This window comes from Mytilus trossulus, unplaced genomic scaffold (assembly GCF_036588685.1).
Source record: "Mytilus trossulus isolate FHL-02 unplaced genomic scaffold, PNRI_Mtr1.1.1.hap1 h1tg000457l__unscaffolded, whole genome shotgun sequence".
Lineage (NCBI taxonomy): Eukaryota > Metazoa > Mollusca > Bivalvia > Mytilida > Mytilidae > Mytilus > Mytilus trossulus.
In genome coordinates this window covers 46,435-74,164 of record NW_026963370.1, presented here as the reverse complement: position 1 = coordinate 74,164, position 27,730 = coordinate 46,435, and the positions used below count along the sequence as shown (strand labels likewise).

Genomic DNA, 27,730 nt, shown 5'->3' with positions numbered 1-27,730 from the left:
AAAATATAAATCTAGCTCGAGGTAATACATCTGTCATTCCTGGTTTAACATATATATATATGATAGGAAAGTAAAAACATTTTACGATGTTACCTAGTAATAGAAAAAGAAATCAACACGTGCCGTTTTGCACTAAGTACATTAAGGTGGTACCCAACATCTTGACTAAATTTGATTTAGGTCGTTTAATTTTCATAAAATTTTGAAAAATATTTACTTTGACCATTTGAAAAAAATATATAAAAATTTCAAAAAAACTTCAACCTATAACTTTCTCGAAAAAAAAAATGGTTGGATATAAAGTAGTTTGACAAACACTAATTTTGGTCACTTAGAAGCTATAAACAATACAATGTGATTAAAACGTTTAGCTGGTATTACAGAGTTATCTCCCTGTAGTTATAGGTTTCATAACGAGTGAGAATTAGATATCGCTTGATATCAACTCGAGTTATTTAATTTCAATATAATAATAAACGAGCCTGTGGCGAGTTTGTTATTACTATTTAAATTAAATAAAGAGAGTTGATATCAAACGATATCTAATTCTCCCGAGTTGTGAAACCTATTTCTCTTATGGTAAACATGCTTTTTGTGCTTAATAAAAAAAATCCGCGAAACGTCGACCCAGTCGCTTGAACATAACTGCATTGTGACGTCATATGTCCTGTTCGTCGTCAATCTTCAACATAAGACTTTTTTAAACATTTTGTACGCTTCAGAATGTAATAATATTTGAATAAGAATATATAATAAGGTGAAAAGTGTGCGTATTTTCTATATTATTGAAGAAATCGCTTATCTCCGTTGCAATGGAGGAAATGTACATCATTGTGACCTTTAACTGTCAACAATGACCTAAAGAATAGCCAATGAAAATGCCGCAATATCGTTTCGAGAGGTTTCGTTGGCCAATCAAATTAACGCATTTTTCGTATCACTTTTTCGTATCACACTCCGGACAGTGTGATACGAGAATTATCTATTCATGCGAGAAATAGATAACAGGCCCCAACCATAAGAGAATGTTGGGTACCACATTAAGGCGTTTGAGTTTCTTGATTTTGCTTTTGGGTCACAATGTTATGGTAAAGAATAATATATAGACTTTTGATTTATGTGCAGCATATAATAACCAATAACTAGGTCTGATTCTTTGTATGTAATAGGAATATCTTGCCTTTCGGCTGTACATTTATATGCAGGTGGTTAATTGTGTAATCATAGTTTCATCGTGAGTATTATTATTTTATGTTTGTTTGAAAATAGAGCATTAAGTTTGAATTTTATGAATGTTCAGTTTTAATGGTCGGTTTATTTGAACTAAATGTATATAAATTACACTTAGGGCACATTGCACACCATTGATTTATTTTGCCACTTAAACATGTAAAAAGGATTATGATTTCAAGATTTTAAAAATTGAAAATAATATTCTTTCCAACTGTACATTCTCACCCTATATCCAAAATCAACTTGATCGTGTTCATGAACCTGCCCTTTACTTTTTCTATATCTAAAAAGGATGGAAATCCTATTTAGCAACATGATGCGTGTTTATGCAAACGAATGAAGACAAAACATTCCCTTTCAGAACACAAATCTATTTACCTGATGTTTAGTTGTTTTTGGGATGCTACAATTTAACTAATCCTAAAGTGATGTACACCACGTAGTTAAAGTCCTGATCAACAATACCCCAAAAGAGTTAACATTTAAAAAAAAAGTATCACTAAAATATCGAACCGTAAACTATATTCAAAAAGGGTGAAATCCGTAATTTCCGACAAAAACTCCGGAAAAAAATCAAACATCGGATTACCAATCAACAGAACGAATGGAATAGTCTGTCATTTTTCTAACTTGGTATAGAATATGCCTTTATTTCAACAAATTATATTACTTTGTTGTTTCTGTTGATTTGTTAATTTGCATCTAGTGATTTTATTCAGGGGGTAATACCCAATATTCTTTATTTCTCAAAATCAACCAAAAGATCTGTTGATTAAATTTTGAAGCTGAAGGTTTAACCAGATGCAAATAATGGTATATTTCCCTTTTCTCCCTTCTATTTTCGAATTCATTAAAAATACGATTTGAAACATTTTTTTAGAGAAATTAAAAAAAAGAACAACTTAAGCCACTCCTATTTGAATTGACTACATACTTGTTTTGTCTGCGTGTGTTCCACATATTCCCCATACTTACTAGACAGTGTTTTATTTTTACACTTGTCATTACCTAAATGTAATCTTCCGAAATCTGTCAACTTAATTAAGAGATATCGACTATTTATGTGCACCTGTTGAGAAAATGACTGTCTATCATATATCACAAGAAATTCATTTATATGTTATATCTTATATATTTTTATTAAGTTACATTCCCCTACTTTTTTACATTTCTAACCAAAGTGGGGCGAATAATACCAGAGGGACAGTCAAACTCATAGATCGAAAAAACACTAACAACGCCAACAATTATGGCTGTTTGTTTTGGTCACACATCATTTTCAATATAATGGTTTTTTATGCGACTGTCATACACGTTAGAGTTTTAGAATGAATCACACAACGAGGTTTAATCAACCATTTTCTACACACAAGGAAATGCATGTACCACGTCAGGAATATGACAGTTGTTTCCCATTCATTTTATGGGATTTGGCCTATGATATTGCCAATTTGTATGAACTTTCTGATTTGGATTTATCCGGAGTTCTATACTTGTTAATTTGTTGTGTGTATATATGTTTTGTTTTTGTTTAATTATACTTTTTCACTTTTTTGGTCTTCTGGAAAATGTTGTTTGTGCTGTTTTTATACCCTTCTACAACGAAATTTGTTTTACATGCACACGTATACAAATTGCGGTTTTTATCCAACGCAATCATAGGTTTGAACGTAGTTTTCAATTTAGACTCGTTTATAAATATATACATATATCTAGTGTGGCCAATTTTCATAAAATCTCGTTACGAGTGATATAATGTTAACTTGTCTGAAGAAATCTGTTTGTGCCAAAAAAAACCAAAAAAAATCCTTTTACATCATTATTTCTTTTCTCCAATGCAACGTTCGTACTAAATTATAATCGTGATACCTTGATAACTATTGAGCCACCTGTTATAAAATTTACAAAGTGTCATTTGCGACAATAATTATCAAAGGTACGATGATTATAACTTAGTACGCCAGACGCGCGTTTCGTCTACATAAGACTCATCAGTTACGCTTAAATGAAAAAAAAAATAAAACCAAACAAGTACAAAGTTGAAGAGCATAGCTGATCAAAAATTGAAATAATAATACGATTGCGCCAATTAAAAGAAAAAAAACCTTGCTTTTTGCTTTATCCTTGGAATGTACAGTACATGACTTTATTTTTTAAAAATAAAGCTATATACGTTATATGCACCGTTAAATCTTGATATCATTTTATATTAGTGTCAAAACATATTTCAACATATAACATTCTTAACCTGCTTAAGATGTTGTGTATTCCACTCAAGTTAACAATCTTACGTGTTTCTGTTTAGGCAACACTTATTTACCGATGGTCAAATCTCATAAATCGATTAGAAACAAATCAAGGTAACTAACATACGCTAAGGGAAACAGTTTGTTATATTTGCTGCAACTCTTTTAAAGCCTTCTTTTCTAATGAGAAAGGTTAATATGATAGATATACTTAACGGAGGTGTGATGAGATGATTGAGGCTGTTAATTTTCTCCTTGATAATATTTACGTACGTTTCGGCAACAAAGTTTATCGAGAGGTTGTAGGTATCACAATGGGCACCAATTGTGCCCTTTAATAGCAGACTTGTTTTTGTACTGTTACGAATCACAGTTTATGACTAAACTCAGTAAGGACCCGTCGAAATTGAATTTAATTGATAAATTCAACAACACTTACCGTTATCTTGATGATATTTTTTCGTTAAATAATCAAGAATTTTCTCTATATACTGCTGAATTGACCCCAAGGATCTTACTTTAAATAAATCAAATGTATTCGGTAATAACTGTCCTTTCCTGGATTTAGATATTTCGGTTTTAAACGGGAAATTACAAACTAAAATATACGACAAAAGAGACGATTTTTCGTTCCCTATTGTTAATTTTCCATTTTTAGATGGTGATGTTCCTTTGGCACCATCTTACGGTGTTTATATTTCACAACTTGTTCGCTTTGCCCGTGTCTGTTGTGACGTTTTTTACTTTATTACTGGTAAGTTATTAAACCAGGGATATCGTTACCATAAATTACTTAAAACTTTTACTAAATTTTTCCATAGATATAAAGATTTGGTTTTGAAGTTAAGTTGTACCTGTAGAAAACTTATTCCAAACGGGATAGCACATCCTCATTTTTACGGAAATGTTGTTAACCGTGCCCGGAAATTTAGAAATGATCCATGTAAACTTGTTTCTCCTTTAAATAAACTTATTCTTAAAGGTTACCTATTCAACACTGTGATAAGATCATTGAATATTGTTTTTATTGGTATAAATATTGACTTTGTTATAAGTAGTAGAAAAGCTAACTAGTATGTTATATACATATACATTTTCATGGATCTACAATCTGTCGATACCTGTAACTTGGCATTGCACAAGGTCATGTTTTTCGCTGGCTGTTTATGACGTCTTTACACTAAATCCATTGTATGTTGGATGTGTACGGATTGATTGCTTAGTCTTAGAGACATGATTTTTTTATTAGTTGTTAATGGCTTTGAACTAGCTGTCAGATAACTGCGAGTACTCTCAGATCTGTTCTTTGTGTCTTTTTGTGTAGGGATGTATAAGTACCCGGCCACGTCGACTTTGATTTTGTGTCTATCTGATGAGTTAAGCCTTTTTCAACTGATTTTTATAGTTCGTTCTTATGTTGTACTGTTATACCACTGTCCCAGGTTAGGAGAGGGTTGGGATCCCGCTAACATGTTTAACCCAGCCACATTATTTATGTATGTGCTTGTCCCAAGTCAGGAGCCTGTAATTCATTGGTTGTCGTTTGTTTATGTGTTACATATTTGTTTTTCGTTCATTTTGTTTTTACATATACAAGGCCGTTTGTTTTTCTCGCTTGAATTGTTTTTACATTGTCTTATTGGGTCCTTTTATAGTCGACTATATGCGGTATGGGCTTTGCTCATTGTTGAAGGCCATACGGTGACCTATAATTGTTAATGTTTGTGTCATTTTGGTCTTTTTGTGGATAGTTGTCTCATTGACAATCATACCACATCTTCTTTTTTATATAACATACGCTAAGGGAAACAGTTCGCGTCAACAGGGTAAGAATCTCTTATTTACTTTGCACGCATCATTTCTAATACATATTCACACTCAGACAGATGTTAAAATAAAAAAAACAAGACATTATCTTTTACCTTACAGAGTAGACGATTGCCCAGTACCACAGATCGCAAAACATGTCAGCATTGAGTTGAGACACATACAAATTGTATCGGACAACCAATTACTGATGATGACGGTAATATTCATTACGTGTTGATTTCTTCTTCATTTTGTGTAAGAATTGCATATAATTATTCATATAATAACTTAAGGTACCAGTAGTATACCCAATGTGCAAACGTACAAAATCGATTGAAAAAAACCAAGTTCGGGTAACAAACAAAAAACGAGGGAAACATAACAACAATAAGAGGAAAATAAACGAACAACGAAAACACCGAAGTGCAACAAAAACAAGCGCCAACACACATTGATACGCACTATTTGATAACAACAGCTATAATCCTGACAGTAGACAGCACTTAGGTGTTGAAATAACTATAAATTATATGGTTATTTGTTTTATTATAAATAACCGTTTGCAAAAGTATCAATATTTCGAAATACCAAGGATTTCGATTTGACAAAGATAACCTTCGCTTTATTTGACAAAACCTTTTTGATTTGGATCTTCAATGCTCTTCAACTTTACACTTGTTAGGCTTCCTTACTTTTTTTTTATCTAAGCTAAACCAATGACTCTTATGCAGTCGAAACGCGCATCTGGTGTATCATATTATAATCCTGGTACCTGTAATTAAATTAACGGTACCAATTTTCTTGCACCAGATGCGCATTTCGACAATACATGTCTCTTCAGTGATGCTCCTGGCCAAAATATTTGAAATCCAAAGCTTATATAAAAGATGAGGAGCTATAATCCAAAAGGTCCAAAAAGTAAAGCCAAATCCGTGAACTATTGTACAAGACATTTTAATAAATAAATTATGGGAGATAGTTATCAAAGGTACCAGAATTATAATTTAATATGCCAGACATGCGTTTCGTCTACATATTAAATCCATCAGTGACTCTCAGATCAAAACAATTATAAAGCCAAACAAATACAAAGTTGCAAAGCATTGAGAACCCAAAATTCGAAAAGGTTGTGCCAAAAACGGCTTGAACTGGTTTAATGGTTTGTCAATCATCCTGCTATATGACAATGTTAACAAATATCGCTCAAACACTATGTGATAGAATACAACAAAAACACACACAAGAACATTCATAACAAGCACGCACAAATAAATAATATAATAGTCGACACAATACACAAAACTCAGGACAATAACAAAATATTCCATCAACGACAAACACCACAGGATATCCAAACCACATGCAATATCGAACTTTATACTATTACTTTACAATATTTGTCAAAATAATGTTCATGAAAATCATGGTATGGAAAGCTTATTTGCTAATTATTAGGACTACACACTATAGTACATGAAATAAAATAAAAGGCGACAGAATGAACCCCAGGAGTAACCTTCGGACTTAAGCATATCATTTCCCGAATACTAACGTAAAGTATTTATTCAAAGTGTCTGTCAATTTTGATAGCATTTAAAAGAGAAAATCTGCAATCTTCATACAAATATAATATAATCATTTCGATTCGTCATCAGTTTCACTGTTTTCTACAACAACAATGTATCTAAGCTCTTCTAATGTTGGGTTATTATGACCTATAAATTAAAAAAAAAATAACATTAATACCCTCCAGAGAAATACTGCATAACGCCGATAGATGAAAAGCTGTACATAATGCGTTATTTATTCAAGAAAAATAATTGGATAGTGCGGACATAGAACCATTTTATTTGTAGTTCATCAGATTTCATCAGTTTGTTTTACTTTGATTTATGTATTTAAGAAAGAGATAGTACACTTCTTTCGCCTTTTGTTATATACTTTTTTGAACATGGTGTTTATTTCACTTAGATATCAAACATCAACACTATAGGGCCATCAGTCCATGTTATTTTAGTATTTTATGTTTTCCGTCACAACAAACGTTATCAGTTGATACCAAAAAGTAAAATCACAAAAATACTGTACTCCGAGGAAAATATAAAAAGGAAAGTCCCTAATCAAATGGCAAAATCAAATCATAAAACACATCAAACGAATGCTGTCATATTCCTGACTTGGTACAGGCATTTTGAAATGTAGAAAACGGTGGATTAAACCTTGTTTTATAGCACTGAACCTCTTACTTGAACGACAGTTGCATCAAATTCAATCACAATTACAACGATTCGTGAACAAAACAGACACAACAAGTAAATCTGTCAAAATATGGGTATAGCAGTCATCACTGTGTCACAATTTTAAAACAAACAAAAATTTAAAAAAAGAAGCACAAAAAGCATAAGTACCAATCCACGTCACATAAATACCATAGAAAACATAACAAGCATAAAAAGTAATATTAAAAATAGAACAAAGAGAAATAAAAGAACAAAATAACACATTATTAAAATGAAAAAAAGAATGTTAGTTCGCAGAATCTATACATCAAGACCATCGTGTATTATTTGTGAAGTTGATATAAACAAATCAATTTTAGGTTTGTGGTGTCTCTCGATCAACAAATACAACTTTCTCAATTAATCAGATTTAATGGCCGATCTTTTCTTTTCTTGGTTATATCCTGTAAACAACATTTAGTGGATGGTAGTGTTTGTCTATTCCTTGGCGGCCCATTTCATCATGCAATCTTCGGAGTTATCCATGCAAGATTAGTCAATTTAATATATGTGTTGATTATTATGATGCGCCATTGTATTATAATGGTAAATTATACTTACATTTTAGAACCTTGAGGGTCATTATGTTAAAAGGCATTAGCTTTTGAAATTCAGATACAAAATGTTATTCAAAATGAAGCACCATGTTTACATAATATAATGCGCTATTTCTTGTCTTCGAAACCTGCATTTATTGTAAACCATCGGTCACTTCAGTTGCATGCATATGTTAAAATGACCCTTTATATTATCACAAATTTTCACAACAACCGACAGATTTCTTTATAAGGAAATATTTCATTACGTTGCATATACTTAGATTTTTAAAACTTGCCTCTAGTTTGGTTAAACTTTTCTAAAGCTCTGTCGATTTGATTTCTATTGTATCCAAGTGCAAGAAGTTCAGAAGCTGCTGTAGGGAAGTCATTTCGTTGTTCATTCATAGTTGTGTTAGTGCCGACTTCTAAAAAAGAACTACTAAAATGTAATGGTTGTTTCCCTTAGACCAATATCATAACGTAAAATAAGATTGCTAGGAATAGCAAAACAAATTAAAAGACAGAGAGTAGTTTCAAGATTATTGTTTAACAACAGAAAGATGAATAACTGCTTATTCTCTCCTCTCCTCTATGCAGTGATTATAAGGACATAGTATTAAAGTTTGTAAAGTGATGTCTGTCATTTAAGGTAGCGCAATACAAAGATTTTTCATCCCCAATCAGGCATCTTTAAACTGGTGTAATTCCACTCATCCTTCTTTAAATTTTATAAATGATGTACCAAAAGAAAGAAGAATGATTAATCTTTCAAATTGTGATAATTTCATTATGACATAATTATTACATAATTAATTGCTATATTGTGATGTGCATACTTGAATGATTTTAGCTTCTTTCTTATTCATAGCATCCCAAAATATTTTATAGATTCTTGCACAACACAGTTTGACCTCCAAAGCTGTGTCTCAGATTTTTCCTATAGTATTTCATTCTCTCATAAATCTTCAGTGAAGTTTGCAACATCAATTCATAAGAGATCACTAAATACAATTGGGTATAAAATTTGTTCTATTGATGTTTTTGGAAATCTGAGACATAGTTTTGGAGGTCAAGCTGTGTTGTACAAGAATCTATAAAATATTTTGGGATGCTATGAAGAACAAAGACGCTAAATTCATTCAAGTGTGGACATCACAATATAGCAACTAATTACATAACAATTGATTATGTAATAAATATAAAATAATGAAATTATAACAATTTGAAAGATTAATCTTTCTTCTCTCTTTTGGTACCTTAATTATAACATAAAAAGAAGGATGAAATGAATTGCATCAGTTAAAAGTTATTTGATTGGGAGTGAAAAAATCTTTGTTTTGTGCTACCTTAATGAGGCTCTCGGGTTTAAATCCTATTTTTTTTTTTAAATATAGGATTTCGATACTTTTTTCAATAAATAAGCTTAATCCTATACTTAATGGAAAAATAGAAGAAAAAAAAAATGGGGTCAGCGTTCATTTCATCTCCCAATCTGCCGTTGATAGAAGCATGCATTTTTTGTTAAGGTACTTTTTTTCTGTTTAAACTAATAGGAGAAAAAAAAAGGTAAAATCGAAATAAAAAAAGGACGAAATTACAGAAATCGCTTAATTTTTACAATAACTTAGTTTAAGTACAGTTTATTTGAAAAAAAAATATTAAAAAATATAGGTCATCGATGAGTGAAAACAGTTATTCCAATTTTTATGCAAAAACAATTGTCATTTTTTCACCAAAGGGAGATAATTTGGAGCTTTTGCAATGATATATACATTTAAAAAGTCATCTGTGGCCAAACGAATTAATTGTTTGGTTGATTGTTGTACCATATCATAAAGTATCAACAAGTAGTGTAATAAAAAAAAAATGTAATGAAAAAACAAATGTTTAAATTTTTGCCAATTGTTAGTACCCTCGAGCCTCCTTAACAACATATGTTATATATCATAAATGAATATCAAGTTAAAACTAAGGCATAATCAACTTACGGCTAATGCCAACGTCTGGTTGTGCTTCATGTGGTGGTATTTTTTGTTGGTTTGATGATTGTGATCTACAGTCCAAAGCATCAACATTGCTAATTGTACTTCGATTCGAATGTTTCCGCCGTGAAAAATCCAAAACATGAAATTGTTCTCGGTTTGACCTGTTAGTTTTACTCATGTTTTTATTTCCTATACATAAATTACTACTATTAGTTCTGTGTTTTGACTTTGATTCTTTTGCGGGAGGTTGTTGTCCCTGAATTTCACTTGAATCCAGCGGGGTTAAATTTTCCAAAATTGACAATTCCTTTGGAGCTAATACGTTTGAATCAATGTGTCTATGCGATGAAAGATGATTAAGTTCCTCCCTTTGTTCAATATTCGCATGAACGGAATTTTCTAAAGAAGTATTTCCCGCGTGTATGTCAACACTATTATCTCGATTTCGTCTTCCATTAATTGTTAAGTCACTGTTGCTTGACTGATAATCCAAGACCGAAATTTCTGTCATAAGATGAGAGCTGCGTACCATTATATGTGCAGGTGAAGTATTTAATGACAGTTGTTGTTCTGTAGATATAGAGGATCCGGTTCTATTTGGTCTGACTCTTGGACTGATATTTTCATTTTCATTGTTATTTTCGCAACTGCAGTTCGCTGTATCTATTACGTCATGATATAAATTTAGAACGCTGTTTGGAAGTGATATTATTGCGTTAAGGGATGATAGAAATGGTACATCTCGTCTCTGATTTAGGATATCGTAATGGCTAATTGGAACAGCATATACAGTTATGACTTGATTTATGTTCAAGGTAAAGAAGTTTGTTCCATACAACTGCCTAATTTGGATCCTGATTTGCAATTCATAGACCTTTCTGTCATCAGACAATACTGATTTTTTCATTTCAATTGCATTATCTAAAACAACAAAAATTAGTTCTTATTCGTATGATCAAGAACAGTTATGATTGTTGTAAAACATTTTTTTACTTTGATATATTAAAAAATGTTGCTATTCAGGACATTCGCTGAATCCATATAAACACTGGACATTCTAAACAGATACTATCATACATGTATATCTTAATTAAACTCTATGTTTATGTTTCACAGACCAGAAGAGATTTACGTTATGAGAATAGCAAACTAAAATATGTGAAACTCTTTGGTTCATAGTTTAGATAGACATTTTACGCCTTGAATCTGGTAGTTGAGTCTTTAATCCTGTAAGGGAGCAATCATTTGATTTTTATGGGGGGGGGGGGGAATTTTGTCTTGCCTTTTTTTTAGTTGTTATCTCTGTCCTGCCTTTTTATTTTTCACTCTATCCGGTCCTGTATTTTGTTTTTTAGTTTATCCTGACTTACATAAATTGTCATCCTAACTTTTTTGTTTTGCAAGTGTCTCATCCTGCCTTTTATTTTTACTCAAAACTCCTGTCCTGCCTATTTTTTCAAATTTCATCCTAGCCCCCCCCCCCCTAAAAATCAAATGGTAGCTCCCTAAATGATTTTTATAGTACATAATGTTTAAAGTTTTGAATAAACTAATTCTTTATGTATGATCAAAATAAACATGATGCAATTCATGTCCTTGAACGAAATTTACAAAAATCATCGGCAAATGCAAAGACATTTATTATAATGAGATTGGTGAGATATTTGTTCTTATGCAAATCATTTTTCTAATATTATATTTGTTATCATTCCTTCCTAATTTAGCGAAGGTGAGATATATTGAGACGATCTACCTACATTTTGAACTTTTTGTGACAATTTTAGTTTTGAATTTATTACTACGATACATAATTTTATAAAGCAACATAAAGATTTAAATGTACATCCATAACTTTAATTGAGCTTAATGTAAATATGATGACGTATGTCGAAACCATTCAAACAGAAGTCGGTGCGGTGACACACTACTTACACGTTTTGTCAAAAAGTTTCATTTTTGATAACAAAGTTTAATAAGTTGCACTTGCAAAGAAATAACTACAAATGTATCTCTGGTGTGAATCAATCCTGGTATCTGTGATGAGTTATTAACCCCTTCAACCACAAGAAAGACATTTCCCTTATCTGAAACATCGTCTTTGCACCCTTTTCTACACAGGCAAATGAATGTATAATATCATGAATATAACAGTTATTCTTCATTCCTAGCTTGATGTGTTTGAGCTTTTGATTTGCCATTTCATAAAGGACTTTCCATTTTGAATTTTCCTTTAAAAATTTTTCTTATTTACGTTTTAATACTGCTATTGTAATGAAAAGTATTTGTCATTTATACACGGCGACCGCACTGATAGTTGTTGGGTTTTATCATGTTCATGTTTTATAACACCGTAACTCTTTTATTATGCGGACAAAGACTGGTAGATACTCTGATAAACGGACACACAAAAACCTACCAGAATAAAGAAACAATCATTCATTGGCCAATTGTTGCTTTATGAACAGCATCACAATAGACGACAACATTATCAAAACTGAAACTGAAACCAAAGTTTCTTATATGTAAATTATAATCTGAAATCAATCAGTCTATTCATTTATGCTTGTAAAAGAGGACTTTACCTACATAACTCATTTGACGAACTAAAACTTATAAAATCATAAGCGATATTGCATCTATTGTACTACTAATACATTGTTTATGAAGAATAGTGAACTGAAAATGAAGACTAATTTTGCAATGAACACGAATTTATATTTTGCTTGTTTTATCTAATCGGACTTTTGCCATTATCCATAAACCCTATTAAAAGAGAAAGGAGGTAAAGACATATGATAATATATAAAATTCTGCCAAAATTTTTATTGCTGTTGTCAATGTTTCAATGTGTAATTTAATATTTTAAAATAAGTTGATTCATGCTTCTATAATCATCAATCACGGCATAATATTTAACTCAGATCAACCCCGATATAAAAATATACTTACATTATATGTTTTCCCTAACAAAATATATATTAAATCCTTATGTTAATAAACTTGATACGATATATTTTTTACTCTGTATGCCACACACACTAATTAAAATAACATAAAACATGGTATGCATCTAGTGTCATTGATAAAAGGATAAGTTTCCGGGTCGATTAATGGGACCATTTCCCTTGAAAATCTAAAACTGTATTTATAATGAGTAGTGTTTCTATGAACGAATGTTATTGTCGGTAGTTATATATATAGGAATGTTTATTGTTCTTAAGATGTCTAGACACTAGCTGGTCAATTTTGAATTTGTGACCCATATACCGGTATATTTCACGGAAATCCTTGTTTAACAAATAATTTGTGGTATATCAATATAGATAAAGATATTTTATATGATGAGTCATGATTGCAAGGTTAAACTACCCTAACGTATGTTGTTTAGATCAAATAAGAGTTAAGGTTTAACGAAGTCAGTTATAATTATTATAAGCTTCCTGGTCGACCATTTGTAATATAATACGAAGATATTGTCTTAAGAAGTAAATGCATAGTATAGTAGACTACGAAGCATAGTGATAAATGTGCTTCTATGCACTTATCATCAATAAAACATACAGAAAATATTAGATAAGCCAATGCTTAATAGGTTCCTGATTATTTTCGAATGTTTGTTCTTAGCAGTTATTTGTTTTAAGCAAATGCCAAAAACAAGAAGGATAAAAAAAATTATAGGTGCTAGTATGAGATATCAGAATAAAATGTATACCATATTATTGAGTATACTCAAAAATATATTTGTAAAAAATGTAAACACATCGAAGTCAAACTCCAACATAGCCATTGGAACAGAAGAACAAGAAGCAGCAAAATTTCAGTTAATTGAAAAGTACATACAGAAAAACAAAACTGTCAGGTGAATGTCAGCCCCCACTAAATAGTTCACTGTTCACTTTTTACCCTGAACCACATTATGGTTTATAACTCTCTTTGTTTTTAAATGTGTTGTACCAACACGGATATATATTATACTTCATATTCAGGTAAATCTGAAATGAAACGTTGTTACGAAGACATGGACGTTTTACAATTTGGAAGCTGAAATCATCGCTTATGTCGCATAGTGTTGTTGTCAACCGATACTCATTGTTAATGTCTAAATATGAATGATAGTTTTTCAACAGACTGTCGGCATCCCAATGGGAACAAACAGTGCCCCTCTACTTGCCGAATTGTTTATTATGAGGCTGACTTCATGCAGGAACTTCTTAGGAAGAAAGATAAGAAGTTAGCAACATCCTTTAACTATACTTTCCGCTATATAGATGACGTTCTGTCACTAAACAATTCAAAATTTGGTGACTATGTGGAACGTATCTATCCCATCGAATTGGAGATAAAGGATACTCCAGATACAGTTAAGTCGGTTTCATATCTTGACTTACATCTAGAAATGGACAATGAGGGTCGGTTGAAAACAAAACTTTACAACAAAAGAGATGATTTCAGCTTTCCAATTGTCAACTTTCCATTTCTAAGTAGCAACATATTCCAGCAGCACCTGCATACGGGGTATATATCTCCCAATTGATACGATATTCCCTTGCTTGCATTTCCTATCATGATTTTCTTGATAGAGGGTTACTGCTCACAAGGAAGCTATTAAACCAAGAGTTCCAAATAGTGACGTTGAAATCATCCCTTCGTAAATTTTACGGACGCGATCACGAGTTGGTTGACCGTTATGGAATAACCGCCACCGTTTCACAAAAGATATCGGATATGTTCCTAACGTCGTAACTACAATCACCTTCCATTTCATGAATGTGACCTACCGAATTAGACTATTTACCGGATTTGTAATCAAATAAGCAACACGACGGGTGTCACATGTGGAGCAGGATCTACTTACCCTTCCGGAGCACCTAAGATCACCCCTAGTTTTTGGTGGGATTCGTGTTGTTTATTCTTTAGTTTTCTATGTTGTGTCATGTGTACTATTGTTTTTCTGTTTGTCTTTTTCATTTTTAGCCATGGCGTGGTCAGCTAGTTTTAGATTTATGAGTTTGACTGTCCCGTTGGTATCTTTCGATCCTCGTTGATCAAAGGTACCAGGATTATAATTTAGTACGCCAGACGCGCGTTTCGTCTACATAAGACTCATCAGTGACGCTCATATCAAAATGTTTATAAAGCCAAACAAGTACGAAGTTGAAGAGCATTGAGGATCCAAAAATCCCAAAAGTTGTGCCAAATACGGCAAAGGTAATCTATTCATGGGATAAGAAAATCCTTAGTTTTTTTTAACGTGAAGTAAATGCCTAATTATAACTTCTTTTAATCATGAAAGCATGAAAACATGCTTTTCTTTTCATCTAACACATTCTCAGAGCTGTCAAAGGAATATTTTGTATACGAAGATTTCAAGAAAGCTACGAAGAAACGCGTATCATTTAACCATGTTAACACATAGAAAACAAAACAATAAAAAAAGATAGGTGCAATATGTGATGAATACAAAACGGAAACGGAAACAACATGACCTAAATGTAAGCAAGGTCACCGTACGGGATTCAACAATGCACAAAACCCTTTCCGTACTGTAAGTTACAACTGAACATTAAAGCATGTTAGACAATTCATTGTGTATGTAATAACATAATAATAAATAACACCTAATTAATTTTATTCAATACTTTTTTTGTTATTTATATGTTATCGTGATGTAAGATTTGTGCTTGATATTCGTATTTTTAAAAGTAGGTTTAACATACAAATAGCTAATCTGTATTAACATGATTCCAGCAGAAGTCAGTGAGGTGTTATACTTGATATGGAAGAATTTACAACGACACAAAGAGACCATAGGCGGGATCTATAAGTACCTAGCCACGTCATAGGTATATTATAAAAAATGTCAAGTTAAAATTTACAAGAACACACAAAGGGAACTTGAAAACGTAATTAAGATGATGAACAAAGTCAGACCATCATGAATAATATAAGGTGTTATTTTTATTAGCTTACACTATATCAAATCACAGGTTGGTGGCTAAAACCTCTGTATATATGCTCCGTAGTCAGTGCTTATAAACTAACAAATATATCTTATAGTTAGTTTGGCAAAATGGAATTTTAGGGTTAAAAATATCAATACGTCATAAGTTTGAAATAATTTGCAAGAATTGAATCTGTATCATTAATGACTATCCATAAACTTTTTTTCCAATGAAAATGTAGTGTTTTAAAAACAAAATCAGGACTTGCTATGCTAAGAAATTCCGGAATTGTTTGAATATCCTGTTCAAGTTGTGGTACCTGACATGTTGCCCATTGAAGTTCAACCTAATTGCAAAGTTTAATTTAGTAAGACGCATTCGAGGTAAAGACAAGACAGTGTTAACGTCAATTCTATCAAATCCGTAGTCATTAGGTGTGAAACAGATATTCCATAACGGTCAACCAAATCATAAGGGCGTTAGTAAAATTTCAGAATGAATGGTTTCATTTTAATCGTTTGCTTTTCTGGATTTTATGGCCTCATTATGAGCAGCATTCCTCAATCGAGGAAATGCCTGCAATAGGATATCGTACCACATGTATAGGAGATGTTTAAATGGCTATTCAAAAGTAAAATCAAAAAAATACTGAACTAAGAGAAAAATCAATTCGGAAAGTCCATAATCACATGGCAAAATCAAATATCAATACGCATAAAAAACGAATGGACTAGACCTGTCATATTCCTGACTTGGTACAGGCATTTTCAAATGTAGAAAATGGTGGATTCTTCTAAAAGCTTCTTTTATTAAAGAAGGGAATTCAAACATGACTTTATCTTAAACATCAACAAGGCTTCCAAAAAGAATAGTTTGTATAAAACAAGAAAACTACGAACACGTCGAATAGTTTTTTTCAGAAGGAAAAACAATATTTAAAGTAGTACGTGCAATATGTTATAAATACCCAACAGAAACAAAAGGACCTAGATGAACTGTTAGCTAGGTCACCGTACGGGTTCCAACAATGCACAAAACCCATTCCGTATTTTAAGCTACACATTGACCTAACATTAAAATCACGCAAGACAAATAATTGTGTATGTAATAAAAGAATAATAGATAACATGTTATTAAGTTTAGTCAGTACTTTAATATTTAAATATTTTCGTAATTTAAGCTGAGTATTTGTATTTTTAAGTAGGTCTTTTTATTCAAACAGCTTATTTGTATTGACATGATTCACACAGAAGTCGGTGACGTGATACAATGTAATCATGTGGTACGGAAGAATTTAAAAAAGGTTCTTGACGATCTCCTTTACAACAACACAAAAAGACAATAGGTGGGATGTATAAGTACCAAGCCACGTCATAAGTATATAAACAAAATTACACTAAACAGTAAAGGTTGAAATTTAAAAGGACACGCAAAAGGTTATTTAACACGTAATCAAGATGATAAACAAAGCTAGTACCTAGAATCTATACTTCAAGACCATCATGTATCATTTGTGATCCGGAATATTTATCAATTAGGTCTTAGTAACTTCCAGGTACTTTTTCTTTAGAAATAGAACGAGACGATCTTTGACATAAACTTGGCTCATCAACTTTCTTAAACATTAATGACGTTTATATAATCTGAGTAGCAATGGCTAGGATGCAAAAAAATATGAGGTGTTATTTTCATTTACTAACGCTTGTCTTAACCAGTGTTGGTGGCTAATTGTCCCTGTAATATAAGCTCAGTTTTCAGTGCTTATGTACTAACAAGATTTTTTTTATTATATTTTGACAAAATGGCATTTTAGCTTAAAATGAAGCAACGGATTTCTTACATCATAAGTGATATCACAAATTGATTTCATATACCAAATGTTCATACTTCACATTTTACCAATCATTAATAAATGTCTTCGACTTCATAAACTATGATTGCTTATTTTCCCTCCAATGCACTGAGACTGATTAATGCTATTCTATCAGAGAAGTAACAAAGTTTTGTAGCGCGTCTGGAGTACATACTAAATTTAGTCCTGGTATCTATGATGAGTTTATTGTTAGACATTATGCTCACCGCAGTGTGCATTTTGTAAATAAAAATCTGTCAACCTAATTTTTTAAATCCGGGTTTGTGGTTTTTATTTTGACTCCTGTGCAAGAGAACGTAACTTTTTTGTCAGTCAATTAATTTATTTTGACCTCCAGTTTTTGATCACTTGTTTTATAGAAATCACCAGTCACATGATAAATCACATCGAGTTGTGAGTCTCGTAACGAAGAGCATGCAGAAATCATTTATACAAATGTTAGACCTACATCAAAAGACACGTTAAACCATGATACTGTTATAGTGACTATATTACTAATAAAACTATAATAATACAAAAGGGTGAATAAGTTGAGGTAGAGCAAGCATGTGAGTTGTTGTTTAAGTAAAGTGCACGACTGAACGATTGAATTTACGAATCTGATATAAAATCGCCAAAGACTTTCAACAGACTATATTGCCTAATATATGAGTGTGCTTGTTTCTACTACCTGCCGTACATATTAAAGATTAAGGGTATTTGATTCTTTCAAAATGAATAATAGTATACTTACAATGCATCTAATACCATACTACACTTACAACAACTGCCTAACTTTCCGGGATAAACAAAAAATTTAATCCGTTAACTTTATTATGCAACTTTTAAAATTTGAATGTTGTTTGAACTTGTTGGTAAATTATCTGAAACATCCATTAATGAATAAATCGGTACCACATAGACTACATATACACATATACGTATAGAATACCATTGAGAAATAAAATATTTCCGGTTTCGATCAGGAAAACGCTGTGCTTTAAAATCCGCAATCTTTTTTTAATAATAGGAACGATTAAAAGTCCCAAATAGTTTATATGCAATACTATATGGTTTCTTGATGTCTTGACACTGTCTGACAATTTTGAATATTCTTGTCAGGAAAAAAAATATCCAAAATACTGTTTCATTCTTAATAAACAGACGCACATATTAGTAAATACCAACTAAACAAGTAAGTATTAAACTCTTTAGACATTAGTTTTTCTAATCCTATGAACCAAAACATGGTTAGGTTAAGAGTAAAAACAAATCGTTTTTTTTTAAATCGCGAACCTTCATTAATACATACTATTTAATAACTATTTTGGATCTTCTCCTTTTTCTTGTTTAAATGAATATTTCGCGGTTTCAAAATCATCTGGTAATAACAAAATGCTACAACTTAAGCACTTCATATATAGTTTACTTTCCATTAACTGGACTTACAAGTGGCAACATACATTTTATATATAAGAGATAACAAATATCAAAAAGAAATAACACTGTGTCAATAGTCTATATACAAAGGGAACAATAGCAGTTTGAATATCATGCACTACACACAATATTATACGTTCAAAAACCTTTTCCTCATTACCAGGTACACCTCAACATAAAATAGTTTCTAAAATAATTTGGCAATGTATGGATGTTTTATTTAACTGCAAAAAACACTAATGGACGGTATTGCAAGGCAGGGTGGGAGATAACCGCACATAGTATACATGGATGTACAAAGTTAGTATTATTATAATATTATGAGCAGATGCACAAAAGTATGTAATCCTTGTACCTATTGTAAGACCTGATTTCAGGAGGCAACAAAGAACGGTACAAAAAGACTTGTCATAGTTTCCATGGTGCCGCACGTGGAGCAGGATCTGTTGCATCATTGAAAGCACTTGAGATCATCCCTCGTTTTGGTGGGGTTCGTATTGATTCATCTTTAGTTTTTCTTTGTTGTGTCTTGTGTACTATTTTATGTCTGTTTGTCTTTTTTCATTTTTAGTCATAGCTTTGGCAGTTTATTTCCGATCTATGAGTTTGACAGTCCCACTGGTACCATTCGCCTCTCTTTTTTTTTATGGAAATAACTACAAAGTGTTAAGATAGTTTCCTCGATAGAAATCATATTCCGTCTCATTATCAAAAATGGCAGTGAAAACCTCCAACACAACAAAGTCATTTGCTAGAATTTAAAATTTACCTTTGCGTTGTATGTTTTCTGTGCTATTACCCCAGTAAAATAAATATCCTTTTGTTTCGCCACTACAGTGTTCTGCACTCAAATAGTAATGATTTTCAATTTCAGCTCGTTTTAAACTGCAACTGTCGTATACAGGTGGGAGGCTTAGATAGCTATAAAACCAGGTTTAGTCCATCTTTTTTAAATTAAAAAAAATGCATCTTTAAAGTCAGGAATATGACATTTGTTATCCATTCGTAAGATGTGTGAAAGCCTTTTTATGAGAGTTTATCTTATAAAGTATTATGATATCTTTAATTTTTATCAGATATCTTATTTAATTTGAAAGTAAATAAGATATCTCTATTAGTTTATAAGATATCTCTATAAGTTAATAAGATATCTCTATTAATTAATAAGATATATCTATTAATTAATAAGATATCTTATAAAGTATATAAGATATCTTTCTTCTTTATAAAGATATCTTTTAAATACATACTTTATAAGATATCTTATTAATTAATAGAGATATCTTATTAACTCATGGAGATATCTTATTAAGTAAATAAGATATCTCTATTATTAACTATATAAAAGATATCGTATATAGTTAATAAGATATCTTATAAATTAAAAGAGATATCTTATATTTTAAATAAGATATCTTATATATTTAATGAGATATCTTATTTAATATATAAGATATCTTATTTAATTAATCAGATATCTCAATTAATATATAAGATATCTCATTTTGTTATTAAGATATCTAAATTAGTTTATAAGATATCTTACTTAACTAAATGAGATATCTCGAAATTGAATAAATATAATAACGGCGTGCCATGATTGTATCGTAAATTGTTTGATTATTAATAGGGTAGGTAGATTTTTTAAATGAGTTATTTTATAATTTTCATGTGAAGTCCTTTTTATAGCCGACTATACGATAAGTGTTTTTCTAATTGTTGAAAGCGGTTAATTACTTACATCGACGCATTGGATATTTGGTAGATATTTGTCTGATTGACAGTCATACCACATCCCTTTATTGAAGTTTTTGAGGTGCATACGTCCGGTAAAGGTATCGGCAAACGACGGCAAAACACTATTCAATATAGGTGTTTTACGAATGTAGAAAGTTCAAAGAAGATTATTAACCATGGATAATATGGGATGGTCGCATGACTTAATGTATTTGTGCCCTGGACAATACAATTGTAACAGCACAAATATAGAAAAAAACTAAGGTATCAAATGAATAATAATAGAATTTAAGAAAAGCTTTATCTATTTTTCGACTAATAAATTCTTTATTTGACACGATGTGGATTAATCCTTCCATTATTAACCATGCTTAATCAAGTGAAAAATGATATTTCTTGTGAACATCAAGAGTTGCATTCAATCCTACATAATGGACACGGGATGAGCCAACATTAATATTTGTGTTAGGACAGAGAGAAAAAAGATAAGAGGGATTGGATTTTACATTTCTTAAATCAATTTAAAAAAAGTAGCTAGACCTTAAATCAAAGTTTTCATCATCTCATTTCTCAGACCATTGATAACAAAAGCACGATGAACGTTATTTACTTAAACGATATATGCTATAGAGTGCACTGAAAACAAAGATTGGTGTGGTAATGGAAACGAACTCAGTGATTGCGTTATCTATCTAACTGGACTTTTTCGGAAACCCAAAATAAAAATAAAGGAGTCTGAGACAAATGATAAGTCACAAATTCAAAGTATTACAAGTGTTCCCTAGAAGTAACCAGCTTAAATGTGTTTGTAAAATAAAAAAAATATATTGCCTTTCTACCTACCCTTTTTTTTTAGCACGTTAGCGGAAACACATTTTTTTTGTCATGCCTAGTGTATAAGATTATATCAAAGTAAACTGTTGTGATAGTCAGTTCAATGTGTACATACCATTTTAAATTAATTGACTCATGCTCCTATCGATATCAAGCCAGTCAAAATAATTCACTTAAAGTACCCCAAATAAAAAAACTATACTTACATTATAGGTTTTCCCTTACTAAAGTCAATATTAAATCCTTATGTTACCAAACTTTACAAATGATATTTTCTCTCGGATGGACTGAATGGTACACAATGATTAAATGTTGAAAACATTGTTCATATCTCATTGATGTGATGATTAGTTCCCGGGTATCTAAAAGTTAACCACCTAGAGGTGGTAACTACCAAGGGTAGGTTTGTAGACACGCGTCCACTGTAATTATGCACGCCTACGTTATGAAATGACCTCCCTAAAACAAATCTACCGTATTTACGATGTTATTTTGGTGTATTATTATAGGTAGGTATATTAATTATTCTAAGATGTCTAGACACTGGCTGGTCAATTTAAATATGTGACCTATATATATATTGGTTTTTTTATGAAAGATGATTTAACAAATACTTAAGTATGTTTCGGTATATCAAAATACTTTAGAGATATGTTATCTGATGAGCGGAAGTTTCAAGGCTACACAACCACATCGTATGTTGTTTAAGTGTTAAGGTTAAACTAGTTCATCAATAATTATTTCAGTGTCAGGTTCCCCGTCCATTTATCATGTGATATGAAAAGGAACTCTTCGTCCAAATGATGACAATTTCTGTACAAAAAGTCAGGAAAACAAAATAAAAAAAGTTAGAACCCCCTAAAATTCAATGGTACCTCCCTAAGAGAAAATATGAAGCAAGACAATAATCGAAGTTCCGTTTTCTGTTCCATGAAATTACACCAATAAAAAAAACAAATGAAACTCTCTTGATTTGGACTAGGTCTTAAAAATATTTTGTAATAACGAATCGAGCAATCTTTTACATCAAATGGGCGTTATCAACGAGTTCGAAAAAACTAAGAAATGTATAATAATAATATATTTTTGCTGTTGAAAACATTTATAATGGAGAGATGAAGGATACAACAGATACAGTCAAATCTGCCTCATATCTTGACACATTTATGAATTGACAATAAAGGTCGGTTGAAAACAGCTTTTCAATTGTGAATTTTCCATTTCTATGTAGGAACATTCTAGCAGCGCGTGCATACGAAGTATATGTCTCCCAATTGATACGACATTCCCTTGCTTGTATTTCCTATCATGATTTCATGGATAGAGTATTGGTGCTCACAAGGAATCTTTTAAACCAAGAATTTCAAATGGCGAATTTTACGGACGCCATCACGAGTTAATTAACCGTTATGGAATAACCGTTTAACAGATGATATCGGATATGTTCCTTATGTCGTAACTACAATCGCTTTGCCCTTGTACGGATGTAACATACTGATTTATACTATTTATCGGATGTGTTATAACACGAGCAATACAACTGGTGCCACATGTGGAGCAGGATCTGCTTACCCGTCCAGAGCACATGAGATCATTCCAAGTTTATGGTGTGGTTCGTGTTGCATATTCTTTACTTTTCTATGTTGTGTCTTGCGTACTATTATTTGTCGGTTTGTCTTTTTTTTTAGCCATAATATTGTCAGTTTGTTTGTGATCTATGAGTTTGACTTTTTCTCTTGTATCTTTTGCCCCTCGTTTATAAAAGATGATTAAACAAGCAGTAAATATTTCGATATAAGAATTCAGTGTTTGTTCATATTTTGTTTAAATTCAAGCTTAAATACAAAAAATATATCAAATATGTTTCAGATGTTAATTTGTCACAAATTGTTAGTAGCTGTATTGATGCTCAATCAAAACCTTTATATTTGCTATGAAGTATCACCAATACAACCTTAATTGGAATATAAAGACTCAACACGTGTACAAGTGAGGGCGTCTCTATGATAGACAAAACCCATCTGATACAAATGCTAATATTGTGAAGATTTCGGTTATTTTGACATTTTAAATGAGTTAACGAAGTAAGTATCTGATGTATATGCATTGTATTATTAATCCTATATTTATGTTATAAAAGTATTCTACTTTGCAATTAATAGCTAAAATTTACACGTATAACACACTTGTAAAAATGCTATACTTTAGACCCAAAAAGTGGTTGACCGTGCCTACTGCTTTTCAAAATTTGGACCTCTTTAATATAAAGAAGCGCATAACCTAACCCCTACCCTTAGAGAACATTTAAAAGTTATTGGTTATGTTATCAGTTTTTGAAGAACAATTTGAATAAAAGTTATCAAAATGCATTTAACACAGGCTTTCAAAATGTCATTTAATGTAGTGTGTCTTTTCTGACTTGTCATCATTCCAATTAAACGAAAGCAAAACCCACTGTTACAAAATATAATCGATCTACATAAAAGTAAATATATTACCTACAATAGATGTAAGACAATTGGTTGTGCGATTTTCTTTAATGACCATGTATATTTAAAACTTAGTATGTACAAATTGTATTATAATTGCAATGCACGTTATAAGACTGAATCTAAGTTTTTACTTGAAAATCATATGTTTTTTATGTATCTATTGGTCGGTGTCTTATAAATATAACATATGCAATCAGTAACCAAATATGGTGTAATCAAGAATAGAACGTTTTCGAGCTAATTCTAGAATATACGTATTTTTTTTTATATACCATATTTGGTCACTACCGGCATGTGTATTATTCCAAATAACGATTGGTGTTTAAATCCGGATCCTAATTTGAAAATTGTCGTTAGTAAAACTTATTTCAAGTTTCACTTTAAAGTTTCCTGTCTTTAAAAATTCTCTAGTGGGAAAGGTTGTCAAGACCAATTTGATATATAAAATCAAGCACACGTACATGTAGGTCGATTTCGTCGGTATTTTTTTATGCGCCGTTTTTGTTACCACAGTTCTGTTTAACGATTGTATTAATAATAAAATCAAAACGTAAACGTATTAATGATTGATTCTAGAAACTGCGATTTAACAAATTTTCTATTTATAATTTGCATATTTTTATCTTCACAGTTTAAATATTCTATTTAAATTCTGTTAAAGCATACACTTACTGAAGCTCTAACAAGAAGAAAGGCCAGTTTTGCTTCTTATTTCTAACTTCTTTTCTAAATTTAAGCTTACTAGGTAGGGACGCTCAAATGAAAGAAGAATAAAAAAACTAAAATAAAAAAATCATACAATACTAACAAAATGCCAGAAGCTCCTGACTTGGGACAGGCGCAAAATTGTTGCAGGGTTAAACATGTTTATGAAATCTCAACCCTCCCCTATACCTGTAGCCAATGTAGAAAAGTGAATGCATAACAATACTCACATTAAAATGCAGTTCAAGAAAAGTTCGAGTCCGATGTCAGACGATGTAACAAAAGAAAATAAATAAAATGATAATAATACATGAATAACAACAGACTACTAGCAGTTAACTGACATGCCAGCTCTAGATTAAATGAATATCAGACACAATCCCTCCCGTTAGTTGTTTAGTATCATACTATCATTAAATATATGAGAAGAACATAACCCGTGTCATGCCAACAATCTTATTTAAATAAATGTGTTTAGTTCCGATGCTAAAACCCTTTAAGTGAATCAATATTAAAACCAAAATATTCAATCCTTAATGACCCGACAACAGTATCGTAACTATATATATCCCTTCTTAATAAGTCTGTTTAAAGGTTTTGTAAGCTTTTGAGGTGAATAATGACAATTTTGTGCTTTGTAAAGAATATTACTATAGAAGATTGGATGCGAAATACCAATGATATATTGCCACTGTTAGTGTGAATTAAAAATATAAAATAGGCAGAGCACCGACATATATTGCAGGTTAAAGGTTAATGTGTTTTGGTGGTGTAATATGACGCATCAATGAATTGTGTTGTGGTTGGGTGTTGAACATTGTTTACGTTTAGCATAAATCTATTAAATCACACAATACGGATGAATGGTAGCCAGGTGTAACAATTCTAAATGATATTAATAAACTGGCCTTGCTCTTTTGTTCAATCTAATTTGATGTCATCTTTCTTATTGTGTTTTGTAAAAGAATTCAATTTTACTACAACTATCTAGGTTAAATTCCAATGAGGTGAAGGTTATTTTGTTAACAAATAAAGCCATAGTAGTTTTCATTGGTCAGTGAAAAAAATGTGCTCACACGGTAATTCAGTTATTGTACATTTTAAAATACCTGATATAAATGCTTTGGTTTGTGTATTTTTGGTACAAAGTCAATAGCAATGCTTTAAATATATTTACTTGTCGTAAACTACACACAGAAGTCAAATGTACTAAGTACTGGTAATATAGATAACCTGGCTGTTTCTCAATAATTTTAGTTCGACTATTTATTTGAATTTTATTATCATGAAAATTACAACGCAAATATAATGATTAGATTACAGCAGAATGCTTTGAGTTTGTAGGTAAAGGTATAATCATTTGCTTGCACGATGATTGAACCGTGAGGTCAATAATGGGCTGGGTATACGACCCTCCATTCTTTGTAGTCTAGCCCTACAGATATATAGCTTGTTTATCTTTGGACTAGTCTACTCTTATGTAGATATATATTTATTTATATATAAAGTCACTGCATGATTTTATAATAAACATTATAACACAAATTTCCACACGTTTCGTCCATTACAGGCTTTGTTATTGGAATAAATTACAACATTGAAACAACAATTACATTGCTTGGATACATTACGTTATAATAACTACTATGACGTCGCCGATAACTGATTTAGTGTCGTTATAGGCGACGACGTAAAGGGGTTTGTGAAGGTCCGGCATATATATTAATAACGTTTCCAATGACAAACATCACATATTTATATTCATAGATATAGATATAAAATGACTGAATAATAGTCGACGATAAATCTTTTTACGCCAAAGCTGAATATCTTCACAAACTTACTATAACTGTCATAGATCACAACGGCGATTGGTCAAAGGACGACATACTTGCTCGGGTAAGTTTGTAATAAGAAAGCTTATGACAGTTTTTCCAGAGGACATTAATGAAAAAAAAAATAGAAGGCTTTGTTACAAATATTCTGACATGGGAAAAATGAATGAACATGTCATATTGTAGGTTCAAATGGTTTAAGATATCTTGACCTTATCTCTTTTACATGTTTGCAATTGCATGAATTGTTCTATATAATAAGAATGTTGTTATCTAGGGCATAAAAACAATGCCGTATTTGGCGAAACCTTTTCAACATTTGATCTTCAGTGCTATACAACTTTGTACTTTTTTCACTTTCGATCTTTTTCATCTGGGCGTCACTGGTGAGTCTTGTGTGGACAAGGCGCGTTTTTGGCGTATTGAATTTTAAACCTGATGCTTTTTGTTATCTATTAATCATGTTTTTCTTTGTCTAATATTTTCTCCTATTTATTTGTATTGTAGTCCTGTAATATTATGTTGTCATGTCAATGTTATATTTGACTTTGCCATTATAGGGTGCGAGGTTTGGCATGCCACAAAGCCAGGTTCGACCCACCACTTTTATTCCCCTTTGAAAGTGTCCTGTACCAGGTCAGTAAGATGGCCATTGTTATGTTGTTGTTCGTTTCTGTGTGTGTTGCATTTTAACGTTGAGTCGTTTGTGTTTTCTCTTATTTTTGAGATATCGAGACAAGACGTGGCACGGTACTTGTCTATCCCAAATTCATGTATTTGGTTTGCATGTTATATTTGTTAT

General features: G+C 31.5%; 1 protein-coding gene across 4 annotated transcripts; it reads right to left on the bottom strand.

Moving 5' to 3' along the window:
* Window positions 1-5,814: 5,814 nt before the first annotated feature.
* On the bottom strand, window positions 5,815-22,422 carry LOC134702414 (uncharacterized). Of its 4 annotated transcripts, none has more exons than XM_063563318.1 (4): window positions 22,103-22,422; window positions 10,095-11,012; window positions 8,403-8,531; window positions 5,815-7,003 (listed from the first exon to the last, which is right to left on the bottom strand). In XM_063563318.1, exons 2-4 carry the CDS (start codon window positions 10,996-10,998, stop codon window positions 6,924-6,926), a joined length of 1,113 nt encoding a protein of 370 aa, XP_063419388.1. In that variant the 5' UTR covers window positions 10,999-11,012; window positions 22,103-22,422; the 3' UTR covers window positions 5,815-6,923. The 4 variants fall into 4 exon arrangements, with proteins under 4 accessions (XP_063419388.1, XP_063419387.1, XP_063419389.1 ...); XM_063563317.1 differs by lacking the exon at window positions 22,103-22,422 and adding an exon at window positions 18,640-18,827; XM_063563319.1 differs by lacking the exon at window positions 22,103-22,422 and adding an exon at window positions 13,041-13,160.
* Window positions 22,423-27,730: the final 5,308 nt, after the last annotated feature.

Excerpts from the sequence above, each read along its gene's own strand:
- LOC134702414 (XM_063563317.1), bottom strand. Across the intron at positions 8,532-10,094 it reads ACCAGACGTTGGCATTAGCC|AAGTCGGCACTAACACAACT; the intron begins GTAAGTTGATTA and ends GTTCTTTTTTAG. Across the intron at positions 7,004-8,402 it reads AAAGTTTAACCAAACTAGAG|GTCATAATAACCCAACATTA; the intron begins GCAAGTTTTAAA and ends TTTAATTTATAG.